At 41.4% G+C, this 18108-nt stretch overlaps 1 protein-coding gene across 2 annotated transcripts; it reads right to left on the reverse strand.

Annotated features, from left to right (window-relative positions):
• Positions 1-678: 678 nt before the first annotated feature.
• On the reverse strand, positions 679-17564 carry C2H3orf33 (chromosome 2 C3orf33 homolog). 2 transcript variants are annotated; one of them, XM_060378387.1, is made up of 5 exons: positions 14631-17564; positions 13121-13180; positions 10929-11076; positions 7730-7887; positions 679-1548 (listed from the first exon to the last, which is right to left on the reverse strand). In XM_060378387.1, the coding sequence occupies exons 1-5, from the start codon at positions 14742-14744 to the stop codon at positions 1147-1149; spliced, it is 882 nt and encodes a 293-aa protein (XP_060234370.1). In that variant the 5' UTR covers positions 14745-17564; the 3' UTR covers positions 679-1146. The 2 variants fall into 2 exon arrangements, with proteins under 2 accessions (XP_060234370.1, XP_060234369.1); XM_060378386.1 differs by having other exon boundaries at positions 7730-7890; positions 14631-17545.
• Between the last annotated feature and the right edge of the window lie 544 nt (positions 17565-18108).

An 18108-nucleotide genomic window follows, 5' to 3' on the forward strand; every position in this document is an offset into this window, starting at 1 on the left:
CTCTGAGGGTTAAGAAAAGTCACCTGAGTGATGTTTACAATCACAAGAACAAGTCAAATGTGGCAAAGCATGTTTTCCATAGAGAACAAATAACAATAGACAGCTGTAATGAATAATCTGAACTAAACTCACTCCTATTTGCTATACCTTGGAGGGGAACAAAAGCACATTCCAAGAACAATTCTGTGTTTTTGAAGAGGTCACAAAACTCTTGTACATACAGAAAAGTGGTTTTGGGGTGTTTTGCTTTTGTTGTTTCTGGTTGTTAGACAAAGTCTCTATTAATTATTCCAAACTGGTCTTGAATTCACTATGAACCAAGGACAACCTTGAAACTCTTCCTCCAGCCTCTACTTACCCAGTGTGCTACCACTAGGTTTGTAAAGTTAGTACAAACTAACTTTCTTATCAAAACAGTTTGTGCTCACATGTTGCAAAGCACGGAAGTTCAAGAACTGGTTACAGCAGGGGCTCAGTGATGTCCTGAAGATCTTTTCTTTCTGTCCTCTCTGCTGCCATCCTCATCTCTGTCTTAGGGGTAATCCTCTCATCTAACAACAGGATGAAATTAGCTGTATTTATTACCAAAAATGCTGCCCATACCTCTTGAATCATTGACCTGAACTCTTTAATAGCTAGAAAGATGCTGAGTGAAAAAGCGTGACTTCAGAAGATAAATATTTTTAAAATTCCTTTATTATAAAGTTGATAACATTAAAAAACAATATTAAATCAGCTTCCCCAAATAACTAATGTAACAGCCAATACTTCAACTTTCTCTTCAGACATTAGCACTTCAGGGCTGGCAGTGTAGCTCAGTAGTGCTGTGCTAGTCCTGAGTGCCTGGGTTCAGTCCCTGGCACTAGGGAGCAGGAAGAAAGAAGGACAAAGCAAAACATTAGTTCTATATATACACATCCTTCTCCCAGGGACCTTTTTACAGTGTGTCATTTTTCCTAAAAGTATTTTACATTGATAATAAGTAAGTCGTTCAAATGGATTCTGATGTTAACAATGGTTTTGTCAGGTACCACTAGACTGAAAGTTTGGTCACCTGAAGAAATTTCCGTTTTCACTCAATGAAAAGTGGTCATGCAGTTATGCTTTTCACTGTTTAAGAGGTCACCTCTAGACTTCGCAGATGCTTCATCCTTTTCTCCTAAAGTGTAAGCGGCTCACAAGTTCTCTGAGTTTCAGAACTAAAGAGTAGTTGCCCATGCTGTCCTTCCAGCTTCCACAAGCCCTCTGAAACCTGTCATAATAACTCTCTTTGGTCAAGTTGAAATCTGGTCTGGCTGTTTTTAAATAATTGTCCTTTTTCCATCTCTCTCTCCAGGAATCTTTGAATTTTACAAAATAACTTGCTTTTTCAGATTCTTCCTTCCATATTCCTTCTCCTTTCTTTAAGGCTGTCAATTCAGCCTTAAGTAGGTTTCGGTGGATTTTCCAGTGGGTTTTGGAGTCATTATTTAGACCTTTAACAAGAATGGTTTTCCCCAAGCCTCTTCTCAAAATCTCTTCATTCAGATTCACATTAAAATATCCACCCTTGAATAGAAAGGAGGAAAGTGATTAGTTAAGGAGTGATTATTGTACCATAATATCTTATTTACCTTAGAATTCAGCAGTTTTATCTTTTTAGAGAACATTAAAAACGTGTGTGTGGAGTGTAACACAAAGGTCTTCAGGTTTGTTTGGTGGCACGTGTTTGTAATCCTAGCATTTGTGAGGCTGAAGCATGAGGATTACTCACTCCAGACCAGACTGAACTACAAAAAGAGATACTGTTGTGTAACAACAATAAAACAGGGCTCAGAGATACCCAGCATCCATGCAAAAAGCGAGGTGTGGCAGTTTAGGCTCCTATTCTGAGCACTGGGGAGGCAGAGACAGGTAAATCCCTGGATGTCACTGGCCAACCAGCTTCACTGACTAGCTGATCTCTAGAAAGAGAGATAATTAGGTGCAGGGTAACAGAGGATAACTCCATTGGCCTCTGCACATGGACACACAAGTGTGAACATCTGTATACACATATGAACCCCCAACACACACGCAAAACAAGTAACAAAATGGACAAACAAAGCAACAACAAAAAGAGCCTAAATCAGCTACTGCTAAATTGAAAGATTTTATTTTTTGTTAAAATATACTCATGCAAGCCGTGCTCACCTGATTCTCATTGATCTCTAACCCAAAGAAGCATTGAAATGACAAAGTATAAAAGGTGCTATTTACTCTCTTGGCTGTGCAGAGAGAAAATAGGGCACAAGATTTGCACAATGAGAGTTCACAGCAAAACAAAGTAAACTAAAAACTATTTAAGTAAGTTGTAATGAACTGAACAGCACTGAGTTAAAAAGTCCCAGGGCTTGGAGGCTCTGACAGGTGGGTCTTTTTGTTTGTATTTCATTTTGTTTTGTTGTTTAAATATATATGGGTATTTTGCCCTCTTGCATGCCTGTGCATCACTCTATGCCTAGTGCCTACAAAGGCCAGAAGAAGGAATCAGATACCTTGGAACTAGAGTTACAGTGATGAGCCTCTATTTGATGGCTGGGTCCTCCACAAGAGCAGCCATTACTCTTAACTGTTGAGCAATTTCTCCAACCCCAGATACGTATATTTTAAAATTACCTATCCCAAATAGTCTTTGAATCTTTACCTTGAAACTTTCATTTCTGGACTATTCCACTTATAATGGAGTCAATAAATGATTCCCACCTCCCTTGGGAATTAATAGGAATAAAGCAGATCCTGTTTTAATCTAACAAAATTAATTAAAACCAAGTATCAGTAGCTCCATTTTAAAGTAAATTACAGGGCTGGAGAGATGGCCCAGCAGCTTCAGAGTGCTTGTTGATCTTGCAGAGGACTGGTGTTTGACTCCTAACACCCACATAGGGCAGCTTAGAACTATCTATAAATTCAGCTCCAGGAAATTCAACACCCTCTTCTGGTTTCTGTGAACACTATGCACAGCATATGCATACACACATGTACACACATACACACATACATAGAAACAAATCTCAAGAAAGACAAAAAGCAAGCGCTTGCAGCACAATTGTGTGACCTGGAATTTGATCCTAGCACCCATGTAACAAGCCAGGTGTATTGCAAATGCTTATAATTCCAACACAGAAAGATTCTAGCAGGCCCCTCCATGTGCATACAAGTGCACACACACACACAATCTCAATCACACACATGCACACTCACATTCACATATGCATTTTTACAAAGTAAATCACAATTAATGTGAAATCAATCTAGGAATGTTAAAGTTTCAGGCTTCAACAAGGAAATATTTTCTAAGATTTTATAAATCAAAGTAATCTTTATACAAAAGGCTTTGAAACAAAATTAAAGGTAAAACATTATTTCTCTGGGCATGGTAAGTTTTGGTTCATGATAACAGGAGAGTTATGGAAGGTTTATTATATTTGTCTCAGTTTAAAACATTTTACAAGCTCATTTCCTTGAGCCAAGCCAAACAACTAAATTTCAGTCTCATACGTTAGTAGAATTCAAACAGGAGAACTAACTGGATCATACTATGTGCACAGTATAGCGTGCTGGCAAAGAAAACAATGTAAGGATGTAGAATGATCTAGGAAGGGCTAGGGCTTTGAGCTGGGAAGAACTGCTTTGGTTCATCTAGGCAAGGCAATTATCGTCCCTTACAGTCCGCCCTGTAAACGAGAACAGTAAGCCCAGAGGGTGGTTTTTGGTACACATGAAGTGACATGAGCATGGCATTTACTTTTACAGCTTCTGAGTGTGAACACACAGGATATTGGAGCAGATGGAACAACATTTGCCTTCAGAAAACATCCTGTTCTTTGTAGCTTCCAGTTGCCAAGCTACACTTCCCAAATGACTTATAGTAACAATGTGATAATATACTCATATATATGTAATTGTATAGGAATAATCCTTTATTTAGAAATGGCCAAAATCATTAATAATTTGAAAGTTTTCCTCTTTGCTTTATAACTTTCTTCTTATTTATTTTACTACTTATTTATTTATTTTTCTAAGACATGGTTTCTCTGTGTAACCCTGGCTGTCCTGGGACTTGCTCTGTAGACCAGGCTGGCCTCAAACTGCTGCCTCCACCTTCAGAGTGCTGGGATTAAAGGCATGAGCCACCATAGCCTGGCTATTTTTATTATTTTTAATCAATAAATATGTGCATTTTGTGTGTACGAGTGTTTGCTTGCATGTATGTATATGCACCTCGTGTGTGCCTACTGCCCTCATGGTCCAGAGGAGCACACTCGATCCCTGGAACCTCAGCTACAGACCTTTGTGATTTGCTGTGTGGGTGCTAGGAACCAAACCTAAGTCTTCTATAAGAGCTGTTAAGTGTTCTTAACCACTGAGCCATCCCTCCAGCCCTGTCTTTTTATTTATTTAGTTTTAAAAATATTTATTTTATTGCTTTTATTTATGTATATGTAATTGTGCCTGTGGAACCTGGGGAGTTTAATCAGTTAGAGCTGGAGTTACAGGTGCCTGTCAGCTGCTTGATGTGGGTGCTGGGAATCAAACCCATGTCCTTTGCAAGAGCAATATGAGCTCTTAAATACTGAGCTATCTCTCCAGCCATCTCCAGGCCTTAGTTTTGTTTTGTTTTTGCTTCATTTTTCTTTTTTAATTTTTATCTTTACATTAATTACATTTTATTCGCTTTGTATCTCAGCTGTAGCCCCCCCCAACTCATTCCCTCCCAATCCCACCCTTCCTCCTTCATCTCCTCCCATGCCCCTTTTCAAGTCCACTGAGAGGGAGGTTCTCCTCCCCTTTCATCTGACCCCAACCTATCAGGTCTCATCAGGACTGGCTGCATTGTCTTCTTCTGTGGCCAGCAAGGCTGCTCCTCCTTCGGGGGACGGGGGGAGAGGTAAAAAAGCCAGTCATTGAGTTCATGTCAGAAATAGTCCCTGTTCCCCTTACTAGAGAACCCACTTGGAGACTGAGCTGCCATGGGCTATGTCCAAGAAGGGGTTCTAGGTTATCTCCATGCATGGTCCTTAGTTCGAGAATCAGTCTCAGAAAAGACCCCAGTGCCCAGATATACAGGCCTTAGTTTTTAATTTTTAAAATTATGTGTATGTGTGTCTATGTGCATAAATACAGTGTGTTGCAGAATATTTGATCACACTGTGAATCCTGAGATTATGTACTGGTAAAACCTCTTTCTAGTTGTATTATATCACAGCCCTAACACACACCTTTAACCCAAGAGCTTTCTGTAAGCAAAAGCTAAGTAGAGCTAATCATAGGGCAAGAGGCAGTTCAAGCAACCAGCTGACAAGGAGTGAACATCAATAAACACAGAGAAAAAGGACAAAGTTGAAGGGTATTTAAGACAGTATGGGGAAAGGGAAAGCTCTTTTCCTTTTGGGATGTCAGCTGAGTAGGAAGATCAGCTGGATGCTTTCTCTGTCTCTCTGCTAGCAGGCTTTCACCCCCAATATCCGGCTCCTAAGTCTCCATTGGTAAAATCAAACCTTTGGGATTTTCTTTTTTTACAACAACAGTAGTGCCCACAGAGGCCAGAAGGGGGCATGAGATCCTTTGAACTGGAGTTACAAGCACTTCTGAGCTGTCTAAAGTAGGTGCTAAGAATTGAACCTAGGTCCTCTGGAAAAACGACAAGAATATTAATTGCTTGAGCCACCTCTCCAGCCCCTTTAGATATCCTATTTGACTGAAACAAACATCCATAAACTTTTACAATAAAATTTATATATGAAACACCTTGTTCTTTGCACATAATCGTGATTAGCAGTTTGAAAAGTTCATTATATATTAAAAAATGGTAACTAAATAAGTGTTTACCTATGAATATCTGATTTTTGACAAAGAAGCCAAAAACCATTCAATGGAAAAAAGACAGCATCTTCAAAAAATGGTGCTGGTCCAACTGGATGTCTACATGCAGAAAAATGAAAATAGACCCATATTTATCACCCTGCACAAAACTAAAGTCCAAGTGGATCAAAGATCTCAATATGAGATCAGATACACTAAAGTGGTTAGAAGAAAAAGTAGGGAAAAGCCTAGAACTCATTAGCACAGGAGACAAGTTCCTGAATAGAACACCAACAGCACAGGCTCTAAGAGCAACAATCAATAAGTGGGACCTCATGAAACTGAAAAGCTTCTGTAAAGCAAAGGACTTGGTTGTCAGAACAGAACAACAGCCTACAGATTGGGAAAGGATCTTCACCCACCCAACATCTTGCAGGGCTGATATCTGAAATATATAAAGAACTAAAGAAGTTAAAAGGCAATAATTCAAGTAACCCAATTAAAAAAATGGGGTATGGAGCTAAACAGAGAATTCTCTGTAGAAGAATATAGAATGGCAGAGAAACACTTAAAGAGATGCTCAACATTCTTACCCATCAGAGAGATGCAAATCAAAACAACCCTGAGATTTCACCTTATACCCATCAGAATGGCTAAGATCAAAAACTCAAGTGACAACACATACTGGAAAGGTTGTGGAGAAAGGGAAACCCTCCTCCATTGCTAGTGGGAATGTAAACTTGTACAACCACTTTGGAAATCAATCTGGAGTTTTCTCAGACAACCAGGAATAGTGTTTCCTTAAGAGCCAACTATACCACTCCTAGGCATATATCCAAAAGATGCTCAAGTACACAAGGACATTTGCTCAGCCATGTTTGTAGGAGCTTTATTCGTAATAGCCAGAACCTGGAAACAACCCAGATGTCCCTCAGTGGAGGAATGGATACAGAAATTGAGGTACATTTACACAATGGAATACTACTCAGCAATTAAAAACAAGGAAATCATTAATTTTTCAGGCAAATGGTGGGATCTAGAAAAAAAAATCATCCTGAGTGAGATATCCCAGGAACAGAAAGACAAATGGTATACACTTACTTATAAGTGGGTACTAGACCTATAAGATAGGATAAGCATACTAAAATCTGTACACCTAAAGAAGATAAACAAGAAAGAGGACCAGGGGTAAGATGATCAATACTCACCTAGAAAGACAAAGGGGATCAACATTGAAAGTAGGAAAAAACAAGTAACAGGACAGGAGCCTACCACAGAGGGCATCTGAAAGACTCTACCTAGCAGTGTATCAAAGCAGATGCTGAGACTCATAACCAAACCTTCAGTAGAGTGCAGGGAATCATATGAAAGAAGGGGGAGTTAGTATGACCTAGAGGGGACAGGGAGCCCCACAAGGTCCAAATATATCAGGGCACTGGGGTCTTCTATGAGACTGTTTCTCCAACCAAAGACCATGCATGGATATAACCTATAACCCCTGCTCGGACATAGCCCATGGTAGCTCAGTATCCAAGTGGGTTCCCTAGTAAGGACAAGAATTATTTCTAACATGAACTCAATGACTGGCTCATTGAATTTCCCTCCCCCACCCCGAGTGAGGAGCAGTCTTGTTTGGCCACAGTAAGGACATTGCAGCCAGTCCTGAAGATACCTGATAAGCTAGGGTCAGATGGAAGGGGAGGAAGACCTCCCCTATCAGTGGACTCGGAAGGAGGCAGGGAAGAGAAGAGAGAGGGAGGAGGGATTGGGAGGGAAAGAGGGAGGGGCCTAAGCTGGGATACAAGTGAATGACCTGTGATTAAAATAATAAATAAATAAATAAATAAATAAATGTTAACTTAAATTAAGAATAAAAGATGATCAGTTATTTCTTCACACTACTTACCTTTTTCACTAAAAGGTAGCAAAAGAGTGTCGAATTCTCCTTTCCAAGAAGCTGGAACCATAGCAGCTGGGAAGGTTTTAGCTCTTTCTGTAACCACACCTTGCCGGTTTCAGTGAGTTCTACTCCAGCCAGCTTAACCAGCAAAACCCCACGTGGTTCTTCTAAGAAAGTAGAAAGCAACTTAGCCTCCAGACCACAAAGCAAATTCCAAAGTCATTTGCCTCCAAGCCCCTAACACACAGAGCAATGCTTTGTGCTTATTTATAAATACTCATGCTTTAAACTTAGGACCACTTATTTTTATTAAATTTATTAAACTTTATTTTAAAAAATACAAGTATAAGCCAGATGTGATAGCTTTTAATCCCAACACTCAGGAAACAGAGGCAGCTGTATCTTTGTGAGTTCAAGGTCAGCTTGGTCTACCTAAGGAGTTCAGGACAGCCAGGACTTCCCTATGCTAAAACAAACAGAAAAAGAAACACACACACACACACACACAACCAAAAAAAAAAAAAAAAACCAAAATGACCAACAAAAAAAAAAAACTCCTCAATATAAGTGTAGAACAGAATAATTCTAAAACCCATCTGATCAAGTTCCATAACTGAAAAGATTTAGCCAAGTTCACCTTTTCTAACTTCCCAGAGCTGTTTCTACACATATATGAATAGTGCAGCTTAATAATATGGTTACTGTTTAAGTAGAACTGCAGAAATTGCTTTCTTTTGTCAATGAACTTGTTAACTAATTGTTGTTGTTGTTGTTGTTGTTTATGAGACCGAGTTTCTTTGTGTAGCCCTGGCTGTCCTGGATCTAGCTTTGTAGACCAGCTGGCCTCAGACTCACCGAGATCCCCCTGCTTCTGCCTCCCAAGTGCTGGCGTTAAGGGTATGTACCAGCACTGCCCAGCTGTCAACTACTTCTTAGGGAGAACAGCTTCCCACCTAAACCAAGTCTGGCCACAAGGATTGTGTGTGTGTGAACATATGCTGCAAGTGTGAGGGCGGTCAGGGAAGCCACAAGGAAGCATCGGATTCATGGAGTCAGAGTTACAGGCAGCTGTGAGCCTTCCAACACGGGTGCTGGAAACCAAACTCAGGTCCTCTGCAACAGCAGAACTCTCTCTTAACCACTGAGCCATAGGCAAACGATTACACAAAAAAATTATACACATACACACACACACACACAAACATTTTGAACTGACTTTCATACAAGATTTTACCAATTTATAATCAGATAACATAATATGAAGATATATTTACTCAAATCCTTGAAAATACTTTATCAGCTTAACTTTAATAATGATTTAATTTATTTATTAACTAATTATTTTTTTCAGGGGACAGGCTCACTCTTGCCCAGGCTGGTCAAGTGACTTTCTACCTCTTTGTAAAACTGTGAATACCACACTGACTAGCCTAGGATTTTATTTTAGAAAAAATGTTTATAGCTTTCCATAAAGGGGTTAAAAAATTAATGTCTTAAAAGAAAGGAAGGAAAAAAGAAAGGAAGGAAAGGAAAGAAGAAGGGAGGGAGGGATAGAAGAAAGGAGGTGGGGAGGGAGTATAGTGGAAGTTTCGCTGTCTTTAAAAGCTCAGTTCGGTTATGTAAACACATTTTTATTTTAATTCCAGGTGTGGGATATGGGACTGATTCAGAGAGTCCACAGCAGCATACTATTTGCCTCATGCAAGCTTTGAGAGGAGCTCTTTGCCAGCTGCAGATAGTTTAAATCTGAGGACTCTGGAGAGGGAATAAATGCCAGAGCCAGGAGAGTGTCAAGGGAGTTTTGAGAAAGAAGGCAGCTGTTGCTGCTGCTCCCCTGTTGCTGTCGATGTAGCTTGAGAAGTTGGAGATATCTTGAACTGAAGATTGGAGCCCAAGGGGCCCAATGACCCTAACCAGCAGGAAGTAGCCATAATAAGCCTATGTCCCTTCTCCCCACTAACCTTTCTCCCCTACCTGGTGTTGGGGTGTTGGAAGGGATTGGGGTGGAGAAGGGAGGTAGAGGCATAAGAAACCCAAATAAAATAAACATAAAAAGTAAGGCAACAAGGGAGGGATGGGAAAGTGAAGGAGGGGAGGAAGGAAGGAAGAAATAAGGAGGGAAAGAAGGAAAGGGAGAAGAGAGAAAGAGAGAGGGCTGGTGAGATGGCTCAGTAGGTGTTACAGTGTGAATATAAATGTCCTACATAGGCTTGTGAATTTCAACACTTGGTATCCAGCTGCTGGTGCGATTTGGCAGGGTTATGGAGCTTTTAGGAGGTAGAAGCTTACAGGAGGAAGTACATCACTATTTGGGCATGGAGGTGGTATAGACTGTCCAACTTCCTGTTTCCTCTCTACCTCCTGAGTGCTGATACAATGTGCCCAGCCAGCTCATGCTGATAGCCGTTTTCTGGCATAACAGTCTTGATAGCTGTTATAACTTAGCAGTGATGATAGCTGTGTTATGACAAAATAGTACTGGGAATTGAACCCAGGCCTTCTGGAAGAGCAACAAGTACTCTAAACCACTAAGTCTTCTCTCCAGCCCCCTTCAATAAATCTTGCATAGAAACATTTTAAAAAGTCCAGTCCATGTTAGATGGGACAATACAAAGAAGCTAGAAGGAAGGAAAGAATAACATGGCTCTAGTAGGTCAGGCTAAGAGTATTCTGTCAAAAAGGTAGGATGTGGGTTTTACATATAAACACAGAATCAGGGAAAGGAGAAAGTGTGTCAAATGAGGGAACAAATATGGACAGCTGGAAAATCAGAGAATGGCACAAAGTGATACTGTCTCAGTGATAAATATGATCACTAATCTAAGTTATGACATAATGTCGACATAATAGTGAAGGTGGATGTTATGACATAATAATGATAATAGCCATGTTATGACATTGTAGATATGGTAGGTATATTATGACATAATAACATACAACTTTGTTTTGACATAATAGTCATGATAGTTGCGTGATGGCATAATAGTCGTAGGCATGTTATAATAGATATTGTGACTGTGTTAAAACATAATAGGTGTCATGGCCATGTATGCCGTAATGTTATGCCATAATAATGATAGCCATGTTATGATATAATAGTCATGATAGCCAGGTTATGACATAGTAGGTGTGACAGCTGTATTATGGCATAATAGTTACTAAAGATTACCATTTTGAAATTTTACAATTCTCACATCTTACTTACGTTTCCACGAAGATATAAGAGGTAAGCTAATAGGGATATGTTCAATCTCTAGACCACACTCAGTTATCTGGTGTAATCGGCCACGTAGCTTAACTTTCTTCCTTATAAATTCTACTGGAATATCTGAAGAGGTCGTAAATTTGGATGTCTGTTGATTTACAAAGAAAACGTTACAATTTTCACTTAAAATAAGAATAAAAAGTGAAGACATCTAAGCATTTAACAAGAAGACACAGCCACTGAAAAGTTTCAGCTTGGTTCTTAATTTGATATGAATGCTTTAATAGTTAATCAAAAGTGCTTCTGGCGTCTGGAGATGGCTCAGCAGTTAAGGGCACTTGATGTCCTTGCAGTAGATGTGATTCAGTTTCAAGCACCGAGTTCCTGACAGCCTCTTCTGTTGGGACAGACACTCAGACATGCACATGAAGATAGGAGATAACTTCAGATGCTTATAGAGAGTTAAAGCTTACTACTCATGCATTTCTACTTCAAGCTAGTAGACAGGAGATGGTAAGTGTAACTCCTAAGCAAGGCTGTGTCAAATTAAATTAGGCTCCTAACTGGCCAGACTTATTTCATTTTTTAAAATCACTTAGGAGACAAAGCAAATCCTTACAAAGAGAAAAAGGGGGCAGGCCAACATTGGAAATTTACTTCCCCCCAAACTCCTGGGTGCTCAGGGTTCGTAGCTGTTTTATGCAACAAGCGTCACACATCATGGCTAGCGCAGACCTTTATGTAGCACTGGACTTGTTTCTTTTACCAGGAAAGAGTATTTGAGGCTCTGGCATATTTTCCCTGCAAGGGAGAAGAGCTTTATCTAAAGGTCGGGGAAATTTCCCAGTCATCACTCAAACTAGGACTTCATATTTTTAAATCTCTATTTAGTGTGTGTGTGTGTGTGTGTGTGTGTGTACATATGACACTGAACATGTGGAGATCGGAGATCGGAGGACAACTTTGTGGAATATGTTCTCTCCTTCCACCTTCACATGGGTTCTGGGCATCGAACTCAGGTCTCCAAGGCCTGTGCGAGAACCTTTCCCCACTGAGCCATCTCAAAGCCCCAGAACATACTTCTAACTGGGATCCAGAAGGACTGGTCTGGATTTTGTTTGTTTGTGTGGGCATATATAAAGTACTTATGTAAATGTTTTGTGTTTTCGGATAGTCATCATTGTGAACGCTGTTAATGATAACCAAGTTAAACCGGAAAGTTGTAACCTTTCAGATAAATAGATAATTCTATAACCTGGCAGTTCAGGCTCAATTACTTAAAAACAGCCACACCAGAATTTCAATCTAAATATAATAGTTTATTTGTAAAATACCTGAGAAACAGTTTTGCCTACAAGACAAGATTTCCTCAGTGCCAACAACTCCCCACCCACAGTAGGAAACTAGACAAAATCCAAGTTTGTTTGCTCTTCATTGTTGTTTTCAGTATGATCTATCTCCCTCTAGCCCAAGCCAGGATGACCTGAAACCAGCAGTCCAGGCTGGCCATGAACTTGTAGCACTCCTGCCTCGGCTTTCCAAGTTGCCAGGAATATAGCTGTGAGTCACCACACCCAGTTAAATCCTAGTTTGCTTTCATTATAAAACTGGGATCTGTGTGCTGAGAGCTAGACATCTTGTGGGATTGTAATCATGTGGTTAGAGACGACAGCAATTGAGGACATACTGGCATAAATGGGTAAATAACATTTTTAAGTTATTAGCCGGCATGCTTTTTCTTTCCTCCAGCTCATTACAATATTTTTATTGTTTGGGCTCGTGGTTCAACAGAAGCCAGGAAAATAACTCAGAACTAATCAGAATGTTATTCAGTTGTTATTGTTTCTAATAAGCAGTATATAATATATTTTTAAAAAATGAACCCAAAACAGTTGAGACATTCTAGAGTGTCTAAAATGCAAATTTTGTGACAACACTATCTTAACAACTAAATCTTTTAGGGGATCATTTATGTCTAAAAAGTATGATTATGCAAATAGTGTGTAGAATTAACTATAAATTTCTTCATTTTATGACCCTAAAACACATTCACCGCTCTAAATCTTAACCAAGATCTTAAAAATGTTTACTATTTCTAAAATACAACTTAAAACCTTCCAGTATGAATACAAGCTGCCTGGAACGAGAAGAAATAAGCCAGGTCTCTGCTGCCCCTGTTGCTTTTGACTCACCAGTCTAACACTTCTTATTAGCAGTATCATCCCCGCTATGGCCATTCCAGTGCTGATGTTCTGCAGAAAGAGATTTAACAGTTACTTCTCGTCAATTATCATTTACAATAATCAGCATACTAACTTAAAAGGAAGGAGACTGTTTTCATGACCACTAACAGGTCAAAAACAGCACAGATGCCTCAAATGATGGCTTGATTCTTCCAAACACGGCCATGTCCTGGCTTGCACTGTGCCATATTTCAACTTTTACAGTATCCCTTCCTAGTTCTTCCTAGCAATCTGGGATGAATGATTTTACTCTGCCTGTGAATTCCTTGGATGCACCCATGGTCTAACATTTCTAACCTTACATCCATGGTGAATTACGTATTAAGTAGAAAAGCTTAAAAATACAGCATCATGGCAAATATGTTGGGCAAATGTATGTGTCAATGGTTGAACATTAATATTCCTACAGTGAGTATCAATCCATGTATTTATTTGGCACTAAATGGCAGGTACTAGACCACCCTAAGGCACTACAATGACGTGTCAACTGGCATGGCCTTTGACCTCATGCTGCCTACCTGCAAAGCATTTGCAAAGCTTAACTTCCTCAGACTCTCCACAGAATTTTCAATCTTTGCTGTTCCTTCCCAATTTATTTTCCCCCTGGCTTTTAGCAATCCTTCTTTCCCAAGGCTCCGTCCCCCTGTCTGCCTCAGCCTTTGTTTCTGTCTCCTTCCAGTCCCTACAGAATCTCCCAGGGCTCCTTTCTAGAGTGTTTTCCGTAGCTTTCTGCAGTTTTTCAAAGATGCTGGTCGAATCCAGGGCTTTACCGGTTCCCGCAGGTCAGTGCAGCTCTCGCTCAGTTGTATGTCCAGTTCTGATTTCCCGTGAATGCTAAACTATGTCTAGCTGCTTCTACCTACACTTCTGAAGTCTAATAGCCTATCTTCAGTCTCCTCGTTTGCATGTCTAAGAGCTCTACAGCTTTTCCCAATAAATCATTTACTGTGACTCCTCCATGTCAGGAGCCATGACCACCATCAACCCAGGGGAAGCGCCCTCCTTGCCCACCTGACCACTGGGACCTTAGCAGTGCTTTCTCTGGTGTTAGTCTGGCGATCTAAGTGTCTCTTCTTTGACTGAATTACAGCGACTTCTCCTGTTTCACTTAAAAACATGACAGGACTGGGGATCATTAGTGGTAAGCGCTAGAATGCTAACCTAAGTTCGAACCCCAGTCCTCGAAAACCCCACCAAGGCTCTGTCAAGGCCTCCGGGGCTTTTCCGTGCTTCCTGGGTCTCCAGCCCGCCATAGTGGCTGAGGAGCTACGCCTGGACGGCCCCTGTGGTGTCCCCAACCCCGCGCCAGCTGGGTGGTGAAGCAGACCGGTTGCCGCCGCCACGGCCGGGGACGCGCTGTGGCCTCCCGGGCCACTCCCCGGCCCGCTGCCCTTCCGCCCCTGCGGTCCTCCAGCCCCGACACCCCGCTCTGGCCAGCCCACCCCGCCGGCCGGGGCACCTGGACAAGGCGCAGGTGGCTGTCCGCCCACTGCGACACCCGCGTCACCACGTTGGCTTCCCCTCGGTCGGGACCCGGCGCCTGTGCCCCGAGGCTCGCCGGCGGCCGCGCCATGTTCCCAGTCCAGCGGGCCCCGCGGGCTCCTCTCGCGGGCGGCAGGGGGCGCTGCGCGGCCGAGGGTCCCCTCCCCGCCGCTCCCCTCCGCGGCGGCTGCAGCCACGCCTACAGAGAGCGTGTGCTACCGTGGAACCAAACCAGCCGGGGCAACTGAACAACACGGACTCAAAACAACACACACACACAAAAATGGAGTAACATATTAAGAAAATATTAGGATAAAGTGAATAAATAAATCAGTGAAAAAAAGAAAATATTAGGAAAATTGAGAGAACACACGTGAGGCTCTTATTCTTGCTGTTTGAGAGCAAACCTAAAACATGCCAGGCAGTGCTCCACTCTTTTTTTTTAAGATTTATTTATTGTACATACAGTGTTCGGCCTGCATGGGATCCCACTATGGATGGTTGGGGAGCCACCCTATGGTTGCTGGGAATTGAACTCAGGACTTCTAGGAGAACAGCCAGTGCTCTTAACCTCTGAGCCCTCTCTCTAACCCTCCTTGTTTCTTTAAAAGGATGGCTTCAATATACTGATCCTTCACCTCAGTTTCTCCTATGCAGAGGACACTGGTGTGTTTCATTGTGCCTGGCTTTTAAGCATTTTTAATGTCAAAAAAAAAAAAAAAAAAAAGGAAAGAGATATGGAGATAAACTTATTTGTTAAGCCAAATCATGTATTAGGACAAATTTAACTTTGGCCTTTCCTGTTGTGCCTAGTGATTTGCAAAATATCTTACCTGATAAAATTATCTTCTTTTGTGGGGCTGTTGAGCCTGATGGTGGAGGCTTTGAGTCTGAGCATCAGCTTGACCTCCAGAGGGCTAAAATAGCTCTGCTAGTGGGCATTAAGACTACGAATAGGTGTGGGGCAGCATTCCTGGCTGCGCTGTTCCATGCTTTTTCACACTTTGGTGTGTGCCAGTGTTGTTCATGACTTCAAGGTTGCACAACTTAAAAAAAATAAAAATAAAAATGACACCTGGGGTTGTCCAAGCCACTCCCAAACGCTACAGTTGGCGTTAGAAGTATTGGAAGTTGAGGGGCAATGCTCCCCTTTAATCCCAGCAGAGGAGTTGAGGGGCAATGCTCGCCTTTATTCCTCTCGGGAGGCAGAGGCAGGCAAATCTCTGGTCTACAGAGCAAGTTTCAGGATGGCCAAGGCTACACAAAGAAACCTTGTCTTGAAAAACAAAACAAACAATTAAAAAAAACTAAGGGCTGGAAGTCTTGGTACTGTTGTTTAACTCTGCATATTCAGTATATTATCGTCTCTATGTGTTTAAAATGTTACAGTGGAACTTTCCTAACATGTGAAAACTTGGGCTAGATCTCTAGCACTTCAAAAATATAAAAATAAAAAAAAAGAAAAAGCCCAATAAACTTACCTCAAGGAAATCAAATATATGTTGTGAATCGGAGTCCCGCCCCACCCATTTTTATGAATGACGTGGGCATATCAAACTCACTGGTGAAGTCTGCTTAGATGATGTGCACACACGGGTACATGTGTCAGAGGCACCAAGAAGGAAGTTATTACTCCTACGTCGTTGGAAATGGAAAACAGTAAAATAGTCCTCTGAAGATTTGAAGTAACTAGCTATGCTTTCGTATCTACAGGACCAAGTGGTCATGGGTAAGTCCCTCGAGTTCCAAGAACTGCCCGGAAAGTTGGAAAACAAAGCTGGCTCATCTCATCTCAAAAATACAGGACTAAATACTAACCTTAGCTTTAATTCCCTATCTATCCCCTACCTCAGACCTTGTCTTCTCGTCAAATCTTGCTGTCCTCACTCTCCTCCCTTTGATAGGGATCTGCTCCAGGACCTCTTGCTGGCTACGCAAGCTTCTCCTACCACTCAACATCCCCATTTCTCTACTTCCAATTTACTTATAGCAAAACTTAAAATTTGACTTTTTTTTTTTTTTTAAATCATGGTCTCTATGAGGACACCTGCCTTAGAGCAGACACGAATGGAGGCCAGGGATTCCACTGGAGCCACAGGTACAGGCAGCCACGTGATAAGGGGATGGAAACTGATTTCAGGCTCTCTACAAGGCAGAACGTGTTTTTAACTACTTCAGCTCCCAATTTTGACCTCTTCTTTCCATTAAGTTTATTGAATTTTCTCATACTTCCTAAGTTCAAAAGATGATGTCTCCTGTAGTTAAAATTCACCCTTAATAAATCTTAATTAGACGTTTATTCTTGTGGCTCGGTTGGTAGAGTGCTTGTGTAGCCTGCCCAAAGCCCTAGGTTCAGTACCCAGCACAACATAAAACTAGGTATGTGTCTGTGATCTTGGCATGTGAGAGATGGGAGTTCACTTCTAAGGGCCTACTTTAAAGTGCAGGATAAGGTTATGAATGAAATGATATACACTGAGGGGATTGGTATGCTGGTCTAAGAATGAGATGCAATATGAAGCTTGCACTGTTTAGGAGCTAATTTCAATGATGCAAAAGGGACTGCAAATTGGTGCAAAAGTTATGTGAGACAAGCGAGTTGGGAATAAGAGCAGCAACAGCAGCAGCGCAGTAGTTTCATAGCTGGGACTGTAGCTGGAACTCATACTACTAGCAATGTCCTTAGTTATCACTTAACAGTGGGTGCGTTGATGCATGCCTTTAGTCCTAACACAGGAGGCAGAGGCAAGCGGATCTACATGAGTTCGAGGCCAACCTGGTCTACAAAGTTTCAGGACAGCTAGGGTTATACAGAGAAACCCTGTTTTGAAAACCAAAGAAGAGAGAAAAACAGAGCACTTACCTTTTCCTGTTCCTCTGTTTGTTGTATAAAACAGGAATTACCAGACACCATACCTTTTAAAATCACCATCCTCTTGATTAGTTTATATGAGGATTTTTGATAAAGTACTAAGTTTTGGCTGCTACAGTACTGCAGGAACCTACAACGAAGGCCACAGTGGACAGCTACAGTGCTGGAAGGCAGAGCCTTTCTTTGCTTTCTTCTATTTAACTTTTTGCCATGCTGAGGCCAAGGTAGTAACAGAAAGCTGTTGATTTTTTTTTTTTTTTGTAGATTTATTTTTATGTGTATCAGTGTTTTGTGTGCAGGTATGGATGTGCAGCAAGTGTGCGCAGTGCTTAGAAGGGAGCAATGGATCTCCTGGCACTGGAGTTACAGACAGTTGTGAACCACTGTGTGGGTGACAGGATCGAACCTGAGTCCTCTGGAAGAGCAGCCAGTGCTCTTAACCGCCGAGCCACCTCTCCAGCTCGCACTGCTAATTTTAAGGGAGAAATACCGTAGGCTGTGTTCTTTAGTTTAACTTGAGCACACAGCATGTCTTCAGCCTGGGATTCTCTCACTGCAGGCGGTAGGCAGGATCATGACAGAC

The sequence above is a fragment of the Meriones unguiculatus genome, chromosome 2, assembly GCF_030254825.1.
Source record: "Meriones unguiculatus strain TT.TT164.6M chromosome 2, Bangor_MerUng_6.1, whole genome shotgun sequence".
In the NCBI taxonomy this organism is placed as follows: Eukaryota; Metazoa; Chordata; class Mammalia; order Rodentia; family Muridae; genus Meriones; species Meriones unguiculatus.